The sequence below is a fragment of the Sapajus apella genome, unplaced genomic scaffold, assembly GCF_009761245.1.
Source record: "Sapajus apella isolate SASKATOON/1434 unplaced genomic scaffold, GSC_monkey_1.0 scaffold115, whole genome shotgun sequence".
NCBI lineage: Eukaryota > Metazoa > Chordata > Mammalia > Primates > Cebidae > Sapajus > Sapajus apella.
In genome coordinates this window covers 711,629-736,981 of record NW_022437055.1, presented here as the reverse complement: position 1 = coordinate 736,981, position 25,353 = coordinate 711,629, and the positions used below count along the sequence as shown (strand labels likewise).

Below are 25,353 nucleotides of genomic sequence, written 5' to 3'. Positions count from 1 at the left end.
TGAACAAAGAGTCCCCAACTAGTAGGCAATGTTTGAGGACTATTTGTCACCTGCCCCAACCCAGGACACTCTTATCTCTGCAAGGAGCTGGGCATTGTGGCACAGTGAATCAAATTCCCAACTTGACACCTGGGCCCATGGCAAAACTGCTCAACCAGATTTCAGCCTCTCTTTTCATAGAAGATGCCAAGAGGGGCCATCACCTTAGTCTCACTCACCAGACTGACTTCGCGTGCGGGTGCTCAGAACCACAGGGATAAAGTCACGGAAACTGCTCTTTGCTTTCTTTTCCAAGGAACCTGGAGTGATGTGTGGTTTGGGGACGGAAGGCAGAAATGTTACAATCAGAGCCTAAAGACCAGAAAGCCCACCTGTGAGGCTCGGGGGAAAGATCAAGAAAAGAGTTTGTGTTTATACTGCAGTTACTCTGGGTTTCATTTATTCGCTCCCCTTATGTGGCCATCACATATGTGTCTCTTGCAGAGAATGAGTGTTTCCAGCCCAGTGCGGTGGCTCACGCCTGTAATCCTAGCACTTTGGGAGGCCAACACGGGTGGATCACGAGGTCAGGAGTTCAAGAGCAGCCTCGCCAACATGGTAAAACCCCATCTCTACTAATAATACAAAAATCAGCCAGGCGTGGTAGCACGCCTGTAGTCCCAGCTACTCAGGAGGCTGAGGCAGGAGAATAGCTTGAACCCGGGAGGCGGAGGTTGTAGTGAGCTGAGATCACACCACTGCACTCCAGCCTGGGCAACAGAGTGAGATTCCATCTCAAAAAAAAAAAAAAAAAAAAAAAAAAAACCCAAGAATGAGCTTTTCCAGGCGGTTTTTAAAAACTGGGAGTTTGGTCACGTTTGCTGATACAAGAAAAGGCAGTGCATAGTATCAATCTGACAGTGTGACAGAAAGTAGGCAAGTAGGAGGCCCCACTGCCCATAGGACTCTGAGGCTGTTGCATCTCAACAAAGTTCTGCTGGGTTCAGTGGCTCATGCCTGTAATCCCAGCATTTTGGGAGGCCAAAGTGGGCAGATCACCTGAAGTCAGGAGTTCAAGACCAGTCTGGACAACATGATAAAACCCCATCTCTACTAAAAATACAAAAATTAGCTGGGCGTGGCAGCATGCACCTGTAGTCCCAGCTACTCGGGAGGCTGAGGCAGGAGAATCACTTGAACCTGAGAGGCAGAGCTTGCAGTAAGCTGAGATTGTGCCACTGCACTTCAGCCTAGGTGACAGAGTGAGACTCCATCTCAAAAACAAAAACGAAAAACAAAAAGCACAAAGTTCTAACTGAGCTGGAGCAGGTCCCAGAGGAGGGCAACCTCAGTGAGTGTTGGAGGACTGAGTGAGGCAGGAAGATGCGTACAAGGAGCAGCGAACAGAGAAAAACTGCTATTTAAGAATCAGACTGGGCGCGGTGGCCCACGCCTGTAATCCCAATGCTTTGGGAGGCCAAGGAGGGCAGATCACTTGAGCCTAGGAGTTCAAGACCAGCCTGGGCAACACGGTGAAACCCCGTCTCTACTAAAAATACAAACATTAGCCAGGTATAGTGGCACATGCTTGTGGTCCCAGCTACTCGGGAGGCTGAGGTGGGAGGATTGCTTGAGCCCAGGAGGTTGAGGCTGCAGTGAGTCGAGACTGTGCCACTGCACTCCCTCCGGCCTGGGAAGCAAAACGAGACTCTGTCTAAAAAATAAAGAACAGGCCAGAAGAGGCAAGTGGTGGTCATGTCAGATGGGCAAGACCATAAACCTGGACCCCTAAGATCAGGAATGCTGGGGATTCTCTCCCTGATAAGGGCACCCAGGAACTATTAGTGGCAAAACGGACAGGTTAGGGACACATACCAGCACCCCCATCCCAAACATCCTGTGTGTCCCTAAATGATAATAAATGTTTAGGATTTCTCTAAACCCTCCTAGCTAATATTGATTTCTATATTTTCAGAATGGGAGTTTTCCAGTATAACTAAAGGTAGAGAAGACAGTGTAATGAACCCCCATTCTGTGGTTTTTGTCTAAATTCTCCTTAAACCTGTTTCTTCTTTGAGCCTAGACCCATTGTGGGGAAATGGGTTGGCTACTGTGTTGTGGGCCTGGCATTTGTCCATCTGAAAACCACTTCCTTCAGCCTTATTCTAGAGCCCAGTGGGTGCAGAAGGAGCCCTGATCCCTGTTCGCTCACCTTAAGACTTGAGAGGGCTCAATCACATCTTCTTTCCACAGTGGAGAAGTCTCACTTTTCCAGAGTGAAGAAGTCAGTGCCTGAGCCCCTCTGCCCTCACCGTGCCCCGGGGATCCCTCTGCAGCCCAGCCCAGAGGGCCAGGGCCTTGGGGGGCCTACCTTCCTCGGGGCCGTCGGCTCGTTTTCCTGGAGACTGGGACTCCGGCTTTGTCGGCTTCCGGTGCTTGTGCTTTCCCCTAACTCCATTGTGCTCTTTTCCTGAATCTGAAGCCCCCCTGGGGCTTTTCTTGGTGGATTCCTGGGGGTCACTGGGCGGCTTCCGGCACTGTGGAGAGGTAGAGGGTCAGGTATGAGGTCAGTTTCGCTTCTTAAGAAAGCTCTCCTGGGGTTGAACCATGTGTCCTGTTTCTGACACAAAGGCATGAGCTACCCAGAGTGGGGGACTGGGTGGAAAGGGCTATGTGCTGCCTTCCACAGTGGGCGACAGAAGCTCTTTTGGACTGAGTTCAGGGACCCAGCTAATCCCCACAGGCGTCCACACCCCATCACTTTAAAGAGGTCTACAGAGTCTGCGTTCACAAGCCAGTGAATAAACACCCAAAGTCATTTTAAAAGGTGCAAAGTCAGGTTCCATACTCTCTATACCCAAACACCAATGGAGAGACCAGCATTAAACAAAATGCCTCTTCTGCAAGTTAGGAGACTGCATTGTTCAAATAACTTCACTGTGAATGCTATTGCACCAACAACTGAAAGTCATTCTCAGTATAGGCCAACTCAAGGAAACTTGTCTCTTCTCAAGTGTAAATTAATACCAGAAAACAGATTCAACTAAGGCAAGAAGAAAAACACAACACAGGAGCAATTCAAATATCTTCGTATTCATAAAATCCAGTGAAAAGGTCCAGGCATTATTAATAATGCCACTTTATACTCTACGGTGCTTTCAACTTTTCCAAATGCTCTCATCTCTATTATTGGATTTTATGCTCCCCACAACCCTGTGAGGAGAAGCTAATGTGATCCCCATTGAACAGATCAGAAAACAGAGGCTCCAAGACAAGAGGGTAAATGACTTGTCCAGAGTAACACACAGCTCCATGTGTCCACTGGCTCAGGGACTGCCACCTACCAGGCCAACCCACAAGTTAGCATTTTCTGCTTGCAGTGAGAAAGACCCAGGACTTGGACTAGGACCTGTGGCTCCTGGCCCCAGCCTGGGCCTCTGGGCATCAGCTCTCGCTACTTCTTCTCCCTGAATGGCTTCCTTGGCTGCTTCAGCTCAGCTTCTCCCACACCTACTGCCTGGCGCCTAAAAGTCACATATTCTCACGAGATTTGAGGTCTCTCTGTGCCACTAAACAAGAAACAGGGCAATGTCGGGATTTCCAGTATTCTAGTATCCAGGTAGTGCAGAATAAGCAAAACACTGGAACAATAAAAGCATGTCCTAGGAGGAAAGGAAGGGTTCAACCTGCTTGAGCTGTTTTCCCCTAAACTGACCCATACCTTGCCTGCTAGAAGGTTATCATGGTGTATCTCCAGCTAAGGGGATGGCACATACCTTACTGATGGAATATTTTCGGGGATTGGGGCCTCCTCATTCTCCAGGGACAGGGAGTCACCACTACCCCTCAAATTCCAGGACTCCTCATATCCCATGAACTCCTCCTGCTTCTTATTTTCAGCAGAGACCAGAGCTGAAAATTCAAGTTCAGTTTCCCCCTTAGCTTGCTGCCAGTTCCTACAAACCAAAGTGTTAGGTGGAGGAAAGCATCGGGAGGAAAGAGGAAGATGAGGAACTGTTGCTTAAAAACTGACCTTTAGGGGCTGGGCGTGGTGACTCACACCTGTAATCCCAGCACTTTGGGAGGCCAAGGCAGGCAGATCACGAGGTCAGGAATTCGAGACCAGCCTGGCCAACATGGTGAAACCCCGTCTCTGCTAAAAATACAGAAGTTAGACGGGTGGGGTGGCACGTGCCTGTATTCCCAGCTACTTGGGAGGCTGAGGCAGGAGAATCCCTTGAACCTAGGAGATGGAGGTTGCAGTGAGCTGAGATCATGCCATTGCACTCCAGCCTGGGTGACAGAGGGAGACGCCGTCTCAAACAACAACAACAACAAGAACGAGAAACTGACCTTTGGGTATGGCTGGAGAAAAACTATTTGAAGTCAGGGGGAATCAAGTCAATGCATTTACATTTGAACATGTCCTATTTATTTCTGAATATCATTCTTAGCTGGCTCTTTCAAATACAGATCATTAACTTTTACTTCCTAAGATAGACAACAACAAGTAAAACAGAACATCTAGCAGGGCGCGGTGGCTCAAGCCTATAATCCCAGCACTTTGGGAGGCCGAGGCGGGTGGATCACCTGAGGTCAGGAATAAAAATATTTCACACACTCCAACTTATGCATGAAGTTGGGAGGATGTGGAGACCATGTGAGATGAATGTTATGGTTAACAGAGTTTTGAAATATTTTCCAAAGAACTTTCCAAGGAATGAGAAGACAATAAAATACATCCAGCAGCAAATGAAGCAGAAGTCTCTCTCTGCTGGTGGTGCGGAAGGCCCTTCAGGACCCCGAGAGGCCTTGGGCAGGCGGTGCTGGCAACAGGAGACTATTTTCATTCTTGGCCATGCCCTGAAAGGGGCTGTTTCAAATGAACCCATGATCTTAGTTTGGTTATCAACAGTTTCTTTCTCAGGAAGGTGGTACGTAACAAAAGAAAGAACAAAGTGATTTGCACTCCCAAAAAATAGACGTTTACTAAATCCTCACAGGCAGTTGTAAAGAGCTGCTTCCAGGCCCCTGATCCTGTCACTTTATTCTCTGCCCTCTGCATCTGACAGCGGGTCCACTGAACGGTTCATCTAATATAGGATGGGGCAGTGTCCACCTGTCATTGAGTCATCTTCAGAAGCTTCAGGAGAGGCGGGGCCCTATCTATTTTGTTTGTAATACTAATAATAACAGCAACCACTAACACTAACTGAACCCCTGCTATGTGCCAGGTACTACACTACACACTTATGTATATCACATTATTTAATATTTTTTAAAATGACAGCTTTACTGAGATATAATTTATTGAGACATACCATGTAATTCACTTATGTGTAAAATTCAGTTGTTTTTAGTATAGTCACAAAGTTGTGTAACCATCCCCACTTATCTAGCTCCAGAACTTTTTTTTTTTTGAATGGAAACCCAATAACCATTAAACAGTCCCTCCCCAATTCTTCCATCCTCCCCAGCCCTAGGCAATCACTAGTCTACTCTCTGTCTCTATGGATTTGCCTACTGTGGACATTTTATATCACCATCTCATTTAATCTTTACATCAACTCTATGAGTAGGTACTATTACTGTCTTGTGTATAGATGAAGAAACTGAAGGCCACAGAGATTAAGTAGATTGACTAATAGCACACAGTTAGGAAGAGGTGGGGCAAAATTCAAACCAAGGCTCTGTTGCCTGGCTCCAGAGAGCACAGTCCTCATCAATCTACCATACCACCCTCCCGAAGATGTATTTTCATTGCCTGGGAAGGACTAGCATATAGTAACCATGCAACAAATACTTGCAAAACATTCAGTGAAACATAGGCAGAGAGTAGAAGTTAGCCAGGCGCGGCGGCTCACGCCTATAATCCCAGCACTTTGGGAGGCTGAGGCAGGAGGATCACTTCAGCCCAGGAGTTCAAGACCAGCTTGGCCAACATAGCGAGACCTCATCTCTACAAAAAATAATTAGCTAGGTGTAGTGGTACACACCTATGGTCCCAGCTACTTGGGAGGCTGAAGTGGGAGACTGTTTGAGCCCAGAAGGTGAAGGCTGCAGTGAGCTGTGATTGAGCCACTGCACTCCAGCCTGGGCGACAGAACAAGACCCTGTCTCAAAAAAAAAAAAAAAAAGGAGAGTGGAAGATAGTGTGGTAGAGCTGAAGAACATAGACTTTGGAACCAGGGACCAGACTCTGAGTTCTAGCTCTGCCATTTAATAGCTGTGTAACTGGGTAATATATCCTCTCTGAGCCTCTGTTTCACTTATTTTCTCACCGGTAGATTGGTGTAACATTCACCTAATAGGGTTACTGTAAGGATTAAATTAGATAACATGTAATTTAGATACATGTATCTAAAGGATTAAATTAGATAACATGTAGAAAGCACAACTCTAATGACATGAATTATTATTCTTATTACCGCCAAGTGCAGATGGCAGCTACCTGACCAAATGTTACATGCTCTACTATGTCATGACCCATGTTCCTACCTCACGTGTCTCTGATATAACAGGGTGGCTGTGAGGTTGTGAGTTAAAAGCCACTCAAACGCCTATCCCAGGGGTTCTTAACCTGGAGTCTCTGGGTGGGCTTTAGGGGACAGGGCAGGGGGTCAGGTCCATGAACCCCCTGAAATTACTGGCAAAATTCTGAGGTCATGTTTCTAGAGACAGGGTCCATAGCTCTCAACAGCTTTTCAAAATTATCTATGGTCCAAAAAAGACGATAAACTTGTGTCACAGACAAATTCACAGCACTCTAGCCAGAAATTTGTCCCTTAGTGTATTATCAACATCCAACCTGAAAGCTTGCTAACAGAACTTCAAGTTGTTATAGACTTTTAATAAACCCTATCCTCAAATGTTTCAAGATTCTCCTTGGATCACCAGTGGCCTCTGGTTCCCTCTGGGGGACCACGGAATTCTAATAGAGTGTTCCTGGCCCACCTTTTTTGCCTGGAACTCTGCCACCATCCGGCTGGGCGTGGTGGCTCACGCCTGTAATCCCAAAGCTTTGGGAGGCCAAGGCGGGCAGATCACGAGGTCAAGAGTTCGAGACAAGCGTGGGCAATATGGTGAAACCCTGTCTCTACTAAAAATACAAAAAAAATTAGCTGAGCATGGTGGTGCACACCTGTAGTTTCAGCTGCTCAGGAGGCTGAGGCAGAAGACATTGCTTGAACCCAGGAGGTGGATATTGCAGTGAGCCGAGATCGCACCACTGCACTCCAGCCTAGGCAATAGAGCAAGACTGTGTCTCCAAAAGGAAAAAAAAAAACAAAAAACTCTGCCACCATCCATAGCCTGTTAAGACCAAGACCCAGACACCCCACCTGCCTTTCCCATCCAATCTCCAATGAGCCAAAACCCAAAGGTGCTGCCTCAAGCATTTGAGTGGGTAGGGATTAGCGCAGAAGCCAAATTGGCTCTGACCCCACAAGACTTCCAGCAAATTCTAAGTAGGGCCCCCCCCACCAGCAGTACAAGGAACAACCCTGTCAAAGGCCCCTGCTCTCCCCCCTCCTAAGTTCTCAAGGCCAGTGTTCTCTCAGTAAAGGAAAAGGAAGAACGGTTATTCAAGGAAGAGCCTGTTATTCATTGATTTCCCTCACCAATACCTTTTTCCATTTTCCAGCCTCATCTGGGACAATGGCTTCTCTACCCCAGGGACGGAAGCATTTCCCACAGCCTACAAAATACAAGCTAGCCTCTCCCCATGCTGAGGCACCATATATGGAAAACGTGACCTAGGGAGGGGAGAGCAGGTCACTATTCCTTTTACAAAAGCCTTCTGATCAGTTCAGTTCACACAGCTGCCCAACAGCATTGTGCCACAGGGTAGGGGTCACAGGAGGTTGCCACCTGCAGCATGGTATAGACCAGCAGCGTCTGGGCCCCACCTGGACCTTAGCACTCACCTTGGGTCTGTGGGAACTCCGGACCATGGCCTTGGCTTGCGGCTGCGGCTGCTGCTCTTCGCCATCCTTCTCTTTGCTGCACTTCATCTTCTTGGGTGGCAGAGATTCCGTCACATCATCTGGCTGCCATTTGTTCTTGCAAGCAAAGACCCCTACGGTTTCCTGTTTCACTCGAGCCTGCCCGGCCTTACCCCGAACTTCAGGCTGGCCCCTCTGGGTAGCTGCTGGGAGGCCATCCGCTCGGAAGCAGGTGGCTAAATTGAAGACCACATCACCATCCACCTTCTCCATTTTCACTCGCCCCAGATCCACCTGGCTTCCAAGCTGCGCAAGCTCTGTGCTGGAGCCCCTCCTGCTGCTCGGAACCACATCCAAGATAAGTTCCTTGGGGTGGCTGTCGTGAGGTAGCAAAGGCAGCTCAGGCATCTTAGGCAGGTTCTGGGGGGTGGTCAGGACCAGCTCATGGGACATGTAGGTGGCCAGCACTTGGTTCTTAGGCTTTGTGTCTCCTGCCAGCTTCAGGCCACAAGCCCCCTGGGGGCCTTCCATCTTAGGAGTGCTGTCAGAGCAGAGGTGGCTCTCAGGTTCCTCTGGCCCCTGATTCATTCGAATGTCCCCACCGCTAGGCTGGACAGATAGCGCCAGGGTTCCAGTCTGAGGGCTAAGGGTCAAGAGGACAGGATTGACTTGTTCTTCATAAGGCTTGGCAGCAATCCGGCAAGTTTTATTCTTTGTAACAGTGTCCTGCTCTGGAGCAAAGGAGCCCCCAGGCCGTGGCTGCCCCTCGGGAAGTCCATGCATGGCCTCACTGGAGCTGAGAGATGGCACACCAGAAAACTCCGACACAACGCTGGTGGGCCTGATGGGCGCCCCCTGACTGGGGGCCAGCTGCCCGGCACTGGAAATGCCAATGGAAAGCAGAGACGCCTGGTGGTACGGGGACCAGCCAACAGGCAGGACCTGGGTGCTGGTGGGTTTCCCGTTGACTGAACACCGGGGATAAATATTTGCCGACCCCGTGGGTTTCCACAAAGAGAGCTCCTTGGTCTGGCACCCTGGCAGCCCAGGGGCAATGCGGGCTGGGGTATATCGTTTCACTGTGCTTGGCTGTCCCTCAGCACCAGCCTGGCTGCCCTTTTTGCCACACGTGGCACCAGTGCCCTTTGGCTCTCCTTGATCAATGATGGAGATGGGTTCCTGCTTGGGGAGGTGGCGGGGGTCACGGTTGAGGCCCAGGTTGGGGTCTTTGTTCAGCAGCACAGATGCAGGCACTGGGTTGGCCACTCCCACGTAGGTGCCAGGAATGGTGCTGATGAGCGCAGTTGAGTTCTTCACCCAGGTGCTCGGATCCCCGTTCCTCACGATCTCGGGAAAGATGACAAAGGGCGAGGAAGTGGAGCCCAGGCAGGAGGTGACATTGCTGCCGGCAGCCTGGGTGGTGCGCTGAGATCGAGACAGAACTGTGGAGAGGAGGGCCTTGCTGCTGGTGTGCACGGGGGTCAACACGGGCATGGGGGGCGTCTTACGCTGGTTCGGCAACGGAAGCTTCTGGCGGTTGGACTTGGAGGAGAGATCAAGGGGCATCTCGCTGCACTCGGGTGGAGAGGCCATCTCTCGTTCCAGCTGTGGTGGTGACTTGAGAGGAGAGAAAGTAACAGAGGTCCCTTCTGTTTGCTGCTCAGTGCCACCTGGCATCTTGGTGGGGTGTGGTGGGGCTGAGCTCCCGCTGGGGGCTGGCAGCAGAGGCTGTGGCGTTGGAAGCACCTTGGCAGAAGCAGTGACAAGAGAGGTGTCTGCCAAAGGCCCAGGAACCCCATCGGGCGCAGGCTGGGTGGTGGTGCTACCGGATGGGGAAGTGCAGGGGAGGCTGTTCACCTCCAGAGACACCAGCTTGGAATCCGAAGTCAGAGGCCTGGCCACAGAAAATGCATATGGGTAAGACCGAAGCTCCGGGGAGGCCAGCACGCCTGGGAGACACCTGTCCTGCAGGTAGGATGGCAGGACAGGGAGCGTAAGAGTGGAGGAAACCCCTAGAGTGGTTGGCAGTGTGGCCACACTGAGCGGTTGCCCACAGCTTGGAGGCGGGATATAGACCAGCGGCTGGCTTGGGGTCAACACTGTCCCTGGCTGAAAGGACAGGGGGACTTTTTGCATAGCTGGTGCCTGAGCTGCAGGAAAGCACACTCGACTCAAACTGAAGGAGGCTGGGATGGGTGCAGAGGTGGGAATGGCAGCTGGCGTGGCAGCAGGCATGGGTGTGGGGGCTGGAGTAAAAATGGGGGCGGGAGTGGGTGCAGGCACCGGCGTAGGAGCAAAGGCAGGGATGAGGGTGGGGGTAGAAGGCGGGCCGGAAGACGGGGTTGGGGTGGGCATGGGCACAGACGGAGGGGCAGGGGCCGCTGGAGGCGTGGATGCCGGCATTGGAGCCAGAACTGGAGTGGGGACAGGAGCAAGGACCAAGGTTGGAGCTGAAGGGGGCACAGGAGCCTGGATGAGAGCCAAGGGAGGAGCCGAAACTGGGACTGAAAGCGGGGCAGGAGCCGGAGCCGACAAGGGAACCGGGCCTGATGGGGGAGCAGAAGCTGGCACAGGCACCAAGACCGAGGCTGAAACGGAAAGGGGATTTGAATCAGAGATGAGCGTGGGCACTGATGGTGGCGCCGGAGCCAGAGCCGGGACAGGTGCTAAGGGAGGGGAAGGAGCTGGAACTGAAGTGGCAACTTGGACTGGAACCAGCCCTGAATGGGGCACTGGGGCAGGCACGGAGAGGGGAACCTGGAATGCATCTGGAACAGACGGGGGGACGGAGGCTGAACCGGGAGCAGGGGGACAGATAGGGGCTGGCAGAGGACTGAAGTTAGTGGTAACCAGAGGCAGGGTCCCCTCCACAGGGACTCCAGTTCCCAGAGTTGCCAAAATGAAAGTATTCTTCTCCCCAGCGCCTTGCCGAGAGTCCAAAGCCTTTACTCCGGCTGGTGAGCAGTCAACCTGTTTGCTCATTTGGGTGTTGAGTGGAGTCCAGGAGCAGTCGGCCCTGCTGTTGCTGGCCTCAGTGCTGTCGGGCGAGGGAAGCTTGAGCCCGTCTCCTGGGCTGCTCAGGGGTACCAAGAGGCCCTCCGCCTCTGCCACGTTCCCAGCATAGTCCATTTTTGGCTGGGTATCATCAGGCTTGTCTTCTGACTTGTGCCCAAGTTTTTCTGTAGCACTGCCATCTGGGTCTGCCCCCCGGGCATTGCTGCCACTTCCAACTGCCGTGAGCTCCACCTGCAATGAGAGGACAGCATGCACATGTCAGCCAGCTCCCTGCGGATGGTGCAAGTGTCCTGAGGCCCCTGAGAGGCGACTGCTGGTCTTCTCTGCAACTCGACCAACCAGGACTCGGAAGAAGCAGAAGAGGGCAGCCAGCCAATTTGTGTCCCACCAACACCAACTCCTGGGAGAGACCCTGTCCCTTCCTGCCTGCTTCTTGGGATGGCAGACTGGGCACACCTCCTGGGCAGCTCAGCTCCATCCTTTGGTGGACAGTGTGTGGCTCCATAAGCCTCTTACCTTGGAAAAACTGCTGCTGACACAAAACTCCTGAGATCCAAAGTGCTGGCAGTCACCTGTCGTTGACTCCTCATCAGAAAGAGGTGCTCTTCTAGCATGGAAGATACAACCAGAGAAGGGACATGAGGCCCAAGCTTTGAGTCACCACCAGAATGCCTTCCCCTGCCTCTTGCCCGCCTGGGTCCCCATAAAACCTTCCTGTCTCACTTCCCATAGTAACTTTCAAGGGGGATTACAAGGAACAGGGGGTTCTTGGTTACAAAGCGGAGGTTCCACACCTAGCTTTGCAAGTTCCTGCCAGAGCCCAGTCTGACTAGACTCCCGTCTTTGGACTGTTTATCCCATTTTCTAGGGCTCTTGCCAGGAGTGTAGATACCCTGGCACTTTCACCTTTTCCCTGGAGCTTACCCACCAAAGTGACCATCCAGAATGTACAGGGCATTGCTCAAAGGGGAGAGACATGAGAACCACTGAATGCCTCAAAAGGCATGCAAAACCCACTTTTCTTTTAAATACAATCTTATTTGAAGTCTCTAAGGGCAACTGGCTGAAAGTGTCATATGGGTAATCCTCTTCTAAAACAAATAAACCCCTGCTGTGTTTTCAGGTCTAAGTCTGAATCTTCACCTATTCACCTCCTGGCTTGCCTAGAGCAGAGACACGCTTATTAGCACTGGTAATGATACCACTTGGAGGCCACCAGGTCACTGGGTGCTGAGAGGCATTTAAAAAATACTACTTTTTTTCCCTCCAGGAGACACTGCCCCTTTTTCTAGAGTTCTAGGCAACACCCTCCCTTCTACTCTCCTTCTATACTTGCCTACCTTCTATCCCCTGCCAGCCTCCCCGACCCCCCCCTTCTGTCTCTCAGCACCACTACGTTCTCTCCTGTCCCAAAGGCCACAGACCCCAAATTCAGGTTCATATGCCCCAGAGAAAAAGGCTCAAGGCCAGAGAGCTGGGTGTCAAAGGAGGAAAACTCAACTACATCTCCCCCTGCTCAAAAAGTCTTCTCCAAATTTCAGGTAAGCATCATAGAAAACGTTACATCCTGACCAAAAAAAAGGGAGGGGGTCAGACTGGAAGGGTGAAGTTACCCACTGAAAATCTGGTATTTTAAGTACAGCAAGAAATATTAGGCCAGGCACGGTGGCTCATGCCTGTAATCCCAGCACTCTGGGAGGCCGAGGTGGGCGGATCACCTGAAGTCAGGAGTTCGAAATTAGCCTGGCTAACATGGTGAAACCCCGTCTCTACTAAAAATACAAAAATTAGCCAGGTGTGGTGGCAGGTGCCTGTAATCCCAGCTACCGGGAAGGCTGAGGCAGGAGAATTGCTTGAGCCTGGGAGGTGGAGGTTGCAGTGAGCCGAGATCCAACCACTGCACTTCAGCCTGGGTGACAGAGTGAGACCCTGTCTCAAAAAAGAAAAAAAAAAAAAACAACTATTGCCCCCTGCTCTAGGGAGTCGTGGGTGGGAGTGGCCAAGGAGGAGGCTGAGGTTAAAGAGTAAAACCCCAACACAGATGCTGCAGTGTGTTTCCTGGTGGGCACAGGACTGAGCTGGGTGCCCCTGGGGAAATACACTGTGTTTGAGGTTGCCTCCCTTCTTTTTTTTTTTTTTTTTTTTTTTTTTTTTCCTTTTTTGAGATTGAGTCTTGCTCTGTCACCCAGGCTGGAGTGCGGTGGCACGATCTCAATCTTGGCTCACTGCAACCTCCGCCTCCTGGGTTCAGGCAATTCTCCTGCCTCAGCCTCCTGCGTAGCCGGGGTTACAGGCATGTGCCACCATGCCTGGCTAATTTTTGCCTCCCTTCTTTAGAGGCTCACCCCAAGCTCCTGAAGACAGCCCTGAAGAAGCTGGATCCCACCTCCCCAGTCACCCTAGCCAAAGGGCAATCGGGTGCTGGAGCCAACCCCAATAAGAAGGGGGAGGGCCCTGCTAATTCCCTCCCTCCCGCTGAAACAGGGACTCCAAAATTGTACCTGGGGCAAGAGAAGCAAAAAAGGCAAGGGGGATCACCACAGGCCTCTCCCCATCTTTTCAGGGCTCCAGAAGGGGCTAACCGAGGGGGAAAGGCGTATTCCCTTTAAAAGGCAGTTGGACTGGCAGAAGTGGGAGGGCTCCACTGCTGGAAGTGACTGTTGGTGACAAACAGAAATGACTGTAAGGAGAGGCAAGGGCTTTGGATGCAGTCAGGGTGGTCTCAGGGAAGGGGAGGGAGGGAGGGCCCAAGGGAAAGGGAAAATATACTTTCACATCAACTCCTAAGAGACCAGAAAAGCGAGACCTATGCCCAGCCTTGGGCCGGGGGAGGCGTGTTCCAACTAGACGCCAGGAATGGTTTTGCGGGAGTACTTGAGGGGGAACGAGCAGCACTTCCCCCAAGCAACCCCACCTGGGAAGGTGCTATTTATTTACATTCTTTCCCCTCCCGGCCATACAAAAGGGAGTGAGCTGCATCCTCACTCCCCACTTGCAAGCTCCCACCCTACCTGAAATCATTACACCTTGAAAGCAGAAGCCCTGCCATCCAAGGAAGCCGCCAGAGAACCACAAAGCCAGGCCAAGCAATAGCAGTCCTGGCTACTCCAGCCATACCCACGCCTGAGTGCCAGCCCCCAAGGCGCTGCAAAATGTCATGCAGCCGTGTTTCAAATCCTCTGAGAAGAGGGGTGGGTACAGCTATGCAAACATTAACTTGCTCCATTGAGAGAAGAGCCTGGGACAGGAGTAACTTGCAGGGAAGGGGGCCTGGGAAGAGCTTGGTCAACCGGGTGAGGTTATGAGGGTACAGCTGGCAGGGGTGGGCGGCAGGAGGGAACAGAGGTCATAGCAGGCTTCAGTCTGGACTAAAAATCAATCTTGCTGTTTCTTCCCACCAGAGAGGAGACAGAACTGTTATTATGTTCAAGACTTTGTAGAACTTAAGCCAGAAACGGCCATGACCCCTTAGGGCCGTTTCCCTAATTATTAAGCGCTAGCACCACTGTCAAACCGGACCTTCTTCAGTTCCTGTTGGGCCCAGACTACCCATAAGAGAAATATACCACCCAGCACACACCAGGCTCCTTACCTTCCAGTCCCGGGAGACTTTTCTTGGCTTGAGTCCCATGGTACCCCAAGATTGTCTTCATTCCAACTCAAACCTCCCCAAATACACTGTGTTCTTATTGTCCAGTGAAATACCAGCTCTCACCTCAAACTCCTACTCATTCCTCAAGCCCAGGCTCAAATGCCACTGCCTCTGGGAAGCCTTCCCTTATTCTCCCACCAGTAAGTTTGTCAGTCTTGCACCTGGACTGCCACTGGACGCAGACATGCTACTCTAGGGCACTCACCACCAATGTACTAGGACTATATTGGTTTGCTCTCATTACATTGAATAAATGCTTGTTGAATGAAGGCATGAATTAATCCTAGAAGGAACGCAAGCAAGCAAGCAGACCCATTTAGCTATAGGTTTGCCTAGAGACAGCCACCTGGGGTCAGGTGCAAGCCCATGCCTCCTGTTCTGCAGTCCTTAAGTGTAGCTGCCAAAGCTGGCAGGCCTCTAAAACATCACTTTAAGAGTTGAACCCCAGGTGCAGCTTTATACCCCAAATTCCTAAATTCTACAAGTTGTAAAGGGCCAAAGAAAAGGATTTTTAAATAAGATGAGATTACATTTTAGAAACCAGTGATAGCATGGCCTAGACTGTAGCAAGAAGGTGACAAAAGGCAGATGAGATTGAAAGTGACAACACTTAAAAGGTCACTTAAGCACTAGGCACGGGTTTAGGAGGGAAAATCTGGCTGGACCCGATGGCTCATGCCTGTAATTCCGGCCCTCTTGGGAGGCCAAGGTGGATAGATCACCTGAGATCAGGAGTTTGAGACCAGCCTGTGTAACATGGTGAAACCCCATCTCTACTAAAAATACAAAACTTAGCCAGGCATGGTGGTATGCACCTGTAATCCCAGCTTCTCGGGAGGCTGAGGCAGGAGAATCACTTGAACCCAGGCAGCGGAGGTTGCAGCAAGCCGAGATGGTGCCACTGCACTCCAGCCTGGGTGACAGAGTGAGACTTCATTTCAAAAACAAAAAACAAGAAGGGGGGAAAATCAGATTTTGAGCCTACTTCCTGCTCCTTTCTTGGCAGGGATTTACAGTAGATGGTGAACCAAGGTAACTTGCCTGTTTGGTCCTTTTTAAAAATTTTATTTTATTTTATTGTTTTTGAGACGGAGCCCTGCTCTGTCACCCAGGTTGGAGTGCAGTGGTACAATCTTGGCTCACTGCAACCTCCGCCTTCCGGGTTCAAGTGATTCTCTTGCCTCAGCCTCCCCAGTAGCTGGGATTATCAGGCATACACCACAGCTAATTTTTTTGTATTTTTAGTAGAAACAGGGTTTCTCCATGTTGGCCAGGCTGGTTTCAAACTCCTGACCTCAGGTGATCCACCCGCCGTGGCCTCCCAAAGTGCTGAGTTTATAGGCATGAGCCACCACACCCAGCTCCATTGGTCTTTTGAAGGCTCTAGTCCAGATTTCTGCATCAAACTCTCAATTACTTATAACAAGGTCAACATAACCTGCCAATGAATACGCCCAAATCATTATCATCACACGGCGTTTCCCTAGATCATCTCTTAGTGATTGTCTGAGGACATACTTCATACGAAAAGGAAAACACTTTTCTTCCTGAGCACCCGAGAAGAATTCTGTCTCATTTTCCATAGGCCTGACTCTTATACCCTAAAATTAAATTCCTTTTAAGTCCATCTCTATCTTGTTCCTCAGTACAAAGAACATTAAGCTATCAGGAGCTAATGGCTTAAGAAAATGAAAAGGTCTATTCTGCCAACCTTGACCTCAGACAAGTATACACTTCTCTAGTTAGGAACAGAAGAAAAAAATAGATAAACATGCAGACTTCCATTCCTTTTCCCTCAAAATCACCAATACTCCCTCATACGCACATACACGTTTCTAAAATTTACCCAAGAAACATCAGATCTTGAATCTCAGGGAAAGCCATATTGTTCTGTGTCTTGGTGATTTATCTGATGTATATTTGAATTTAAATAGTCAATGGATTGAAGCAACAGAAAAACACCAGCAAGCATGAGAGAGCAGTGTCTTCTCTAAAAACGGGAGAGGCACTGCAGCCATCACCCACAGCTCTTTGACCAAGGGTTATGAAAGTCAAATATAAATTCTGAAGGCCATTTTGAGTACTTTGGGTATGGGGCAGGATCAGGAAATGGCATGTCTTGGTCAAGCAAATATTCTGGGGAACAGATAACTGAAAACACATACACATCAGGCAGGTATCACCAACTCTCGATGTTGTATTAAGACCATGCTATGTGGTCTCAACTTCCTTTGATACTTCATAAGGATCTCACTTCAAATTGGAATTTGCCTCGCGAGATGGGAAAGTGCTGACTGCCAGAATGCCCACTGCCAGTTCCCAGTAGAAATCTGACCAATAAAACCGCCTTTCTTCCAGGCCTAGATCAAGGACTGAAAATATTTTACACATATCCTTAAGCACCAAACTTTGATGCAGCAAATCAAAACTGCAATCGCTGGCCAGGCGTGGGCAGTGGCTCATGTCTGTAATCCCAGCACTTGGGGAGGCTGAGGCAGGAAGATTACTTGAGCTCAGGGGTTTGAGACCAGCCTGGGCCACATGGAGAAACCCCATCTCTAAAAAAGCTACAAAAAAATTAGCCAGGCATGGTGGCACTCGCCTGTGGTCCCAGCTACTTGTGGGGCTGAGGTGGGAGAATCACTTGAGCCCAGGAGGCAAAGGTTGCTGTGAGCCAAGACTGTGTGACTGCCCTCCAGCCTGGGTGACAGGCCCTGCCTCAAAAAAAAAAAAAAACTGCCATCGCCTGGGCTTCCTGTTACTCCACAGTCTGACAGTTCTTAATGAGTAGACAAGTGCTAGCTGGCAAAAGGTCATTTTTTGGCCTCCTCACCTTCATCTGAAAAGAGATAGCATGGCAGATCAGGCCACTCACACAGCCCCATCCCCATCCTGCCACAGGAAAATTAGAAACAACCAAAAGTCTCCTCCCCAGGGTCCCTCCCCAAGTCCTGCTCTGTGCAGCTATTCCTCTGATGACGAGGTAATGCTCACTGGAGGCCAGCAGCGGCCACCTTCCTGGCCTCCTCACCTCTCCTCGTTGATGCCACACATGCGAATCCGGTCAGAACTGGTCCAGTTATGCACGCCGCTGTAGAGCGGTGCTGTAGAGATCATGACAGCCACTCACCACCAGATAGGACCTGCTGTGGCCACTCCCCCTGGGGAAAAGAATTTCAGAAAATCAAAACTCGTCACAGGGACAGCTGCTTCAATCACCTTTCACACAGCAATGTTTCAATAAAGGTAATTTTAGCATCGGAATGTTAAAGCAGCCATTCTCATGAGGCAGCCTGCTATGGAAAATGAAGGTCTAAGCCGTGAAGAGGGAGCACCAGAGCTTTCTAGGAATCCATAGGTTTTAGGATGGACATGAGGACATCGTTAATCACCTAGAGTGAGTTTTAAATTATCTTAAAAGACAGATATGCTTGAATGTTTGAGGAAATTCAATCTATTTCAGACAAATGAGATGACAGTGTATTTTTCTACACACATTTAGCCTAACCAACTACAATTAGAGAGTCAAACCCATATACGAACAGTGCACTGAAACACTACTGGTGATTCTTTTCTCATCTACTCTCTAACCCATGGGTATGGAAGTATTTGAGTGACGTAGCCAATTTTACACTCTTCAGAGGAAGCATATGCCTTTTTATAAGCCCTTCAAAAATACTCTATTGATTTTGAGCTGGCCATAACACATGTATCTAACCTGGTTTCAAGCTCCCTCCAAATCAGGTGTGGTATTCCGAAAACACTGACCACCAACAAGCAAACAAACAGAAAACAATGTTCCATCAAGAACCACATGTCTTGGCGGGCACAGTGGCTCACACCTGTAATCCCAACATTTTGGGAGGCCAAGGCAGGTGGATCGCCTGAGGTCAGCAGTTTGAAACCAACCTGGACAACATGGTGAAACCCTGTTTCTACTAAAAATTAAAAAATTAGCCGCGTGTGGTGGCATGCACCTGTAATCCCAGCTACTCAGGAGGCTGAGGCACAAGAATCGCTTGAACCTGAGAGGCAGAGGTTGCAGTGAGCCAAGATTGCACCAGTGCGCTCCAGCCTGGGCCACAGAGCAAGATTCCGTCTCAATAAATAAATAAATAAATAAAAATAAAAACAAGAGCCACACGTTTCCATCCTTGTCTCTTCATATGAGTCTGTTATCTCCATGCCCTACCACTCTCTTCACCAGCCAATGTCCAGCTCTCACTTTGACAAGCAGGGCACAGTCAATTTACCTACTAGAAAAAATGAGGCACCAAGAAAAAGAGCTTTATCCAATGAGCCTGTCTTGAGACCCTTAAGCTCTTGAGATAGCTTATTAGCTAAAATCCTTATTCACTGAAGTTCAACTGAACGGAACCCTACAGTGATCAGAATTTTATGCTGTTCTCCACTTTCCAAAGAAATAAATCACAGTAAGATACAGTTGTATGACGGATTTGTTTCGTGTATCTGTTTTTCAGTTTTCAGAGATTGTCCACATTCAACACAGTACCACAATTTATTGCATTCCTTCTATGAGTCAGCACCATCCGAGATATTGAGGATTCAATGATTAATGAAAACAGACCAAAAGCCCATGTGGAACTTACACCCCAGAGGGATGACATGGACAATAAACATGTTGAATACTTCCATGTTACAGCACATTAAATAATTCTATGTCACCAGGCATGGTGGCTCATGTAATCCCAGCACTTTGGGAGGCCAAAGTGGATGGATCACAAGGTCAGGATTTGGAAACCAGCCTGGCCAACATGGTGAAATCCCGTCTTTAGTAAAAATACAAAAACTAGCTGGACGTGGTGGCATGCACACCTGTAATTCCAGCTACTCGGTAGGCTGAGGCAGGAGAGTCGCTTGAACCTGGGAGGTGGAGGTTGCAGTGAGCTGAGATCGCGCCACTGCAATCCAGCTTCAGCGACAGAGCGAGACTCTGTCTCAGAAAAATAAATAAATAAATAATTCTATGTCACGGCATGTTAGAAGATAGTACAATACAGGCTAAAGGGCAAGGGCACAGTCTAGGGTTCGGGGGGGCTACCATCTGAAATAGGGTAAGCAGGGTGGTATTAATGGTAGCTCAAGGAGCAGCCAAGCAGATTTTGGGGGAAAAGCATTCCAGGCTGAGGGAAGAGTGCACGCGAAAGTCCAAAGGCAGGGGGTTACCCACAAAGATCAAGGGAGAGCCAGGAGGCCAGTGTGGAGGTGGCAGGAGAAGAGAGGAGAGAGGGATCCACCCAGTACCTGCCTGGGCTTCATCCTCCTCCTCATCTCTGGAGAATGGGATACGTTGCCCTCGCCCCTTCTCTTTATTCTCTCCCTTCTCTTGTCTCTCCTGTCCCACTGCTTGATGGCTTCTCCGAGGCCCTTCTCTTCCACTGCCCACACAGAGACTTGGACATTCACCGGAGTCTGGCCTTTCCCTTGATCTCTGTCTCTCTTCACCTCTGCCACCCTCTTCCATTTCTTCCCCTTCCTATTTTCCAAGGCTGCTTTCCTCTTTCTCTTCCTCCCCCTACCCATCTCTCTGTCTTTCTTCTTCCACCTAGTGTCTCTTCCCCCTCCTCACCTTTCTCTTCCCTTATTATTCTCCTAGCTGTTCACCTCTAGCCTTTCTCCTCTCTCTCACACACACACACACAAAATCCCCTCTCCTTCAACTTTTTCCCGCTTCCCACCTCTCACCTTCCATCTTTTGCTTGTTTACCTCACCTTCCTCATTTCCCGCAGTCTCCCATTCAGTCTCTCCTCCCTCTCCCACTCCTTCCCTTTCTTCCTCCCATGTCCCCCCCTCCCCTCCAGTCTGGCCTTCAGTTTCCTTCTTCCAATCCCTTCCCAGTCTCACTCTGTCTCTTTTCTTCCTAGTCTGCCTTCTGCGGCTCTCTCTGGCTCCCCCCACATCTTCCTCTCCCTCTGTGCCCCTTGTCAGCCCTGCCCCGCCTTCTCTCTCAGCTCATGAGCTTCCACAGTTTCAGCTTGCCCCTTGGTGTGCTGATGACTCCCAAATCTGTATCTCTAGCCTTGACCTCTCTCCTTAGGCCCAGACCAGAATTTCCAGCTGCCAGCAACTCACTGTTAATTGGATGACCACCAAGCCCCTCAAACACAAAGTGTCTCAAACCATACTCATTATCTGTTTCCATAAACCTGCTGCCCATCCCCCACCCAGTACGCAGCATGTTTCCTAGCTTACTTAACAGCACTACTGTCCCCTAGCCTGGAGATTTCCGCCTTGTCATCTTGAACTCCTTATCTCCCCTGCCACCCATATTCAATCAGAAGTCACACCTTAATAATGCCATCTCCAGTGTTGTCTTCTACCCTTCTTGTCACCACCCTGGTGCAGGCCCTCGTCAGCTCTCACCCAGAATATTACATTCACCTCTTAACTGCTCCCTCTGCCTTCAATTTCTTGATTCTACAATCAATTCATCTTCTAAAGCGCCAGTTCGATCATGTCACTCCCTCCCTCCTCAAACACTTTCAATAGCTTTCCCCAGCCTCTAGCATCAAGCCAGCCATTCTCAGCACAGCCTCCAGGGCACTCATAACCTGGCCTCAAACCTTCTTTCCAGCCTCCTCTTCCACCACATCCTGCCATTTCCCCACCACTCTCACCACCCCCAGCTCCCAGCCCTTCCCAAACACACCATCCAGTTTCAGGACTCTTCTGCCTCCTCACCCTGAATCGGCCTCTTCTGGTTCCCCCTCTTCCTCTCCCTGTCTTCCCTCAAGACCCAGCTTAAATGTCATCTTGTCATTCCGTTAACCCCTCCCTCTCTGGTTCTCCTCAAAATTTAACCCTATCTCTTCCACAGCACTGGTTCTTATTCTCCTCTCTAGCTTGGTTAGTTGAAGGCATGGCATGGTCGTCTCCCCCACCAGACAATCAGCTACCTAAGGTAAGAAATAGCATCCTTCAGCCGGGCATAGTGGCTCACGCCTGTAATCCCAGCACTTTTGGAGGCTGAGGCAGGCAGATCACGAGGTCAGGAGTTCGAGACCAGCCTGAACAACATGGTGAAGCCTGTCTCTACTAAAAATAAAAAAATTAGCTGGGCGTGGTGGCACATGCCTGTAATCCCAGCTACTCAGAAGGCTGAGGCAGGAGAATCGATTAAATTCAGGAGGTGGAGGTTGCAGTGAGCTGAGATCGCAGCACTGCACCCCAGCTTGGGCAACACAGCGAGACTCTGTCTCAAAAAAAAAAAACAAAAAAAAACCCCTTTTTTGTCTTTGATTCCTCCACAACACCTTACCTATAGTAACTACTCATTAAATGCATGTTATATGGAACTGAATTCTGGATAAGAACTGAAGTGATGGCCCTGAGAAATCACAAAAAGCAAAGTCACCCCCCTCCAACTGCCACACACACAAAAGCATCCACCATGTTTGCTTACTATAGAAAAATCTTTGTACTCCAGGCCAGGCATGGTAGCTCATGCCTGTAATACCAGCACTTTGGGAGGCCAAGGCGGGTGAAATCACCTGAGGTCGGGAGTTCAAGACTAGCCTGACCAACATGGAGAAGCCCCGTCTCTACTAAAAATACAAAAATTAGCCAGGCATGGTGGTGCATGCCTGTAATCCCAGCTACTTGGGAGGCTGAGGCAGGAAAATCGCTTGAACCAAGGAGGCAGAGGTTGCAGTGAGCTGAGATTGTGCTATTGCACTCCAGCCTGGGCAACAAGAGTAAAACTCTGCCTCAAAAAGAAAAAAGAAAGAAAGAAAAGAAATAAAAAAGAAAAACAAGAAAAACCTTTGTTCTCCAATGAAAAAACTATACACTGTCTTTGTATAACCTTCTGGGCTACCTGATTTTAGCTCAGGTTATTGTCTTCAAGCTATTTTGCATCTCTGTAAATTGCAAGTAACTGATGGATATGCAAAGTCTGTCTTGTCCCATAGAGTTTGGATTCGCTTTCCTCCCCACTGTGGAAAAACTACTTTTGCCTCCATTTGCAATTCAGTTCCTTTACTCCATATAAATTTGTGCTTTTTGACTTTTTGTTTGAACCAGCTATAACATCTGTCTGGTTCTCTTGTTGATTAATGAGTAAAATAAAATCTTTAACACGTGTTCATTTTTATATCTGTACGAGTCATGATTTTTTACCTTTTTTCTGACAATTATCTTTTAACATTGCAAGACAGTTATGTGGGTTAGCATAATTTTAGAAATATTTTTAACAAGGACCCCGTTCCCTGAACATCTTGGTTAATCAAGTTTTGACTGTTTCTCAGAATATCTTGGAATATCCCCACTTTAGCAAACAACACTGGCTCACACCTGTAATCCCAGAACTTTGTGAGGTTGAGGTGGGAGGATCACTTGAGGCCAGGAGTTCAAGACCAGCCTGGGTAACATGACGAAACCCCATCTCTACAAAAAATACAAAAAAAATAACAGGACATGATGGCAGGTGCCGTAGTCCCAGCTACTTGGGAAGCTGAGGTGGGAGAATAACCTGAGCCCAGGAGGTCAAGGCTGCAGTGAGCTGAGATTGTGCCACTGCACTCCAGCCTGGGTGACTGTGAAACCCTGTCTAAAAACTCAAAAACAAAAACAAAACCAGCTCAGCCAATTGGCTGATACCCCAGGTACTCTTTTGATCTGTTCTCTCTACTAAGCATTAGAAGACTCAGCCAGGTGTGGTGGCTCACGCCTGTAATCCCAGCACATGGGAGGCCAAGATGGGTGGATGACCTGAGGTCAGGAGTTCCAGACCAGCCTGACCGATATGATGAAACCCCATATCTACTAAAGATACAAAAATTAACTGGGCATGGTGGTGGGCAACTGTAGTCCCAGCTACTCGGAAGTCTGAGACAGGAAAATGGCTTGAACCCAGGAGGCAGAGGTTGCAGTGAGCTGAGATGGTGCCACTGTACTCCACCTTGGGCAACAGACTCCGTCTCAAAAAAAAAAAAGAGGACTCAAGCAATGGAAGGGGCTGTTCTTGCCATAAAAGCATTTCAGCCCAGTGCAGTGGCCTGTAATCCCACTGTGATCGCACCTGTAATCCCAGCACCTCGGGAGGCCGAGGCAGGTGGGTCACTTGAGCTCAGGAGTTCAAGATGAGCCTGGGCAACATGGCAAAGCCCCATCTCTACTAAAAATACAAAAAATAGCCAGGTGTGCACATCTGTGGTTCCTGCTACTTGGGAAACTGAGGTCGGAGGACCACTTGAGCCCAGGTGGCAGAGGTTGTAGTGAGCTGAGATTGTGCCACTGTACTCCAGCCTGGGCAACAGAGAGAGACCCTATCTCAAAAAAAAAAAAAAAAAGATGTGTTTCAACACAAAGTACAAGTTTTAGTTGCTACCTAAGTATCTATAGGCAGCAGACATTAGTGACAATGGATTTTTCACTCTCAGGTTTCGTTTTGTTCTATTTAGAGGATCAGTAGCATGTAGGGTCTGGGACAGAAATCAGAGCGGGAACCCTGGCATTTGGAAACAGAACATCATATAACATCACCTAAATAATGGGCTCTTAGGTCAAAATTACATAAATAAATAATAAAACAAAGTTAAAACATCAAAATGATTACTACATAATACACGTTATGACCACATAAAGAGCAACGCTGATTCTAGATGCCCCCATTTTCACAAGATCCTCAAGATGGAGCATCCCCTGAAATCTTTGCCTCCCAATTTTCTATCCCGATTTTGTCCCAAGAGCACTACTTCCTATCTGAAGCCCAGTACCTGTACTGCTAATTAACACTAGCCTTTGCAGATGAGGGGAGCTTTAGAAACATGAGCAGGAGAACACTGACACTGAGTTATGTGGTCTATACAAGAAGCCAAAGAATGGTCTTCCCAAGCCAGATGGAAAGCAAAGGGAACCTCTAAAGTGGCGCTAGAGAACAGGCTCCTGACTGTGTAAATGCTCACAGAAGGGAGGAGCCAGGACCATCAATGTCAAACAACATTTCCCCAGCCAGAGTCACCCAGGAGCTTGTTCAAGATACAGATTCCTAGGTCTCAGTCCTGAAGATTCTGATTCCGTAGGGGTTTGTTTCATTATATTATATCCAATCAAATTAGTATCCCAGGGGAGGTGAGCAAAAAGGAAAAGCCTTGCAGGCATGCCACACTTGGTAGGTGCCCCTGGTTTACACACTTGTATGCAGGCTTGCTTTTGCTTGAAGCACCGGTACTCATGTGTTCTCCCTTCCCACCTCCCCCTTTCATTCCGCCCACTCTCCTTCTCTCTGATGGGAATCATCACATCAAAAGCAAAGTTCCAAAAAGGAACTTGGAAGAAACCTGGTAATCCCAAATGACCCAGGAAGCACAGGCACAAGGATATGAAATACCTCAAAGGATTTTCCCAGATGTCACAACTATGTAATTCTTAAAGAAATGAACAGCTGCATGGCCCAAGAACCAATGCTGGTCACTGCCTGGAAGGCAGAGGAACCACTGTGAGCTATCCCTACTTTGAGGGAAAAAACTCAAAAGACATATCCAACTCATGGTGAAAAAAAAGGAGAGCACATGCTCTGCCAACCCAAAGCCATAAGTGTAGTTGAAATATATATATATATATATATATATATACACACACACACACCTTCAATTGAGAAGCAACATGCACAGAGAAGTAAAAGGCCTGCCCAAGATCCCAAAGGATGAATCCAACAAACGGGCAGCTGAGAGCAGGTAGCCAGAGACAATCGCCACACTGCAGAACAGGGGAAACCGAAAAGAAAATGCTAATGGGAGGGG

General features: G+C 49.1%; 1 protein-coding gene across 7 annotated transcripts in view; it reads right to left on the bottom strand.

Moving 5' to 3' along the window:
- BCORL1 (BCL6 corepressor like 1) overlaps positions 1 to 25,353 on the bottom strand; it is a 77,100-nt gene that overhangs the window by 33,696 nt on the left and 18,051 nt on the right. For 5 of the 7 annotated variants that reach the window (XM_032260171.1, XM_032260177.1, XM_032260174.1 and 2 more), the window contains 5 exons: positions 17,621 to 17,750; positions 11,454 to 11,544; positions 7,905 to 11,168; positions 2,351 to 2,516; positions 219 to 299 (listed from right to left, as the gene is read on the bottom strand). In XM_032260171.1, the coding sequence (XP_032116062.1) occupies positions 219 to 299; positions 2,351 to 2,516; positions 7,905 to 11,168; positions 11,454 to 11,544; positions 17,621 to 17,706 (3,688 nt within the window). In that variant the 5' untranslated portion in view covers positions 17,707 to 17,750. Of the gene's footprint in view, positions 1 to 218; positions 300 to 2,350; positions 2,517 to 7,904; positions 11,169 to 11,453; positions 11,545 to 13,438; positions 13,595 to 17,620; positions 17,751 to 25,353 lie in introns of all 7 variants that reach the window. The other 2 variants (XM_032260175.1, XM_032260176.1) reach the window with 1 other exon arrangement.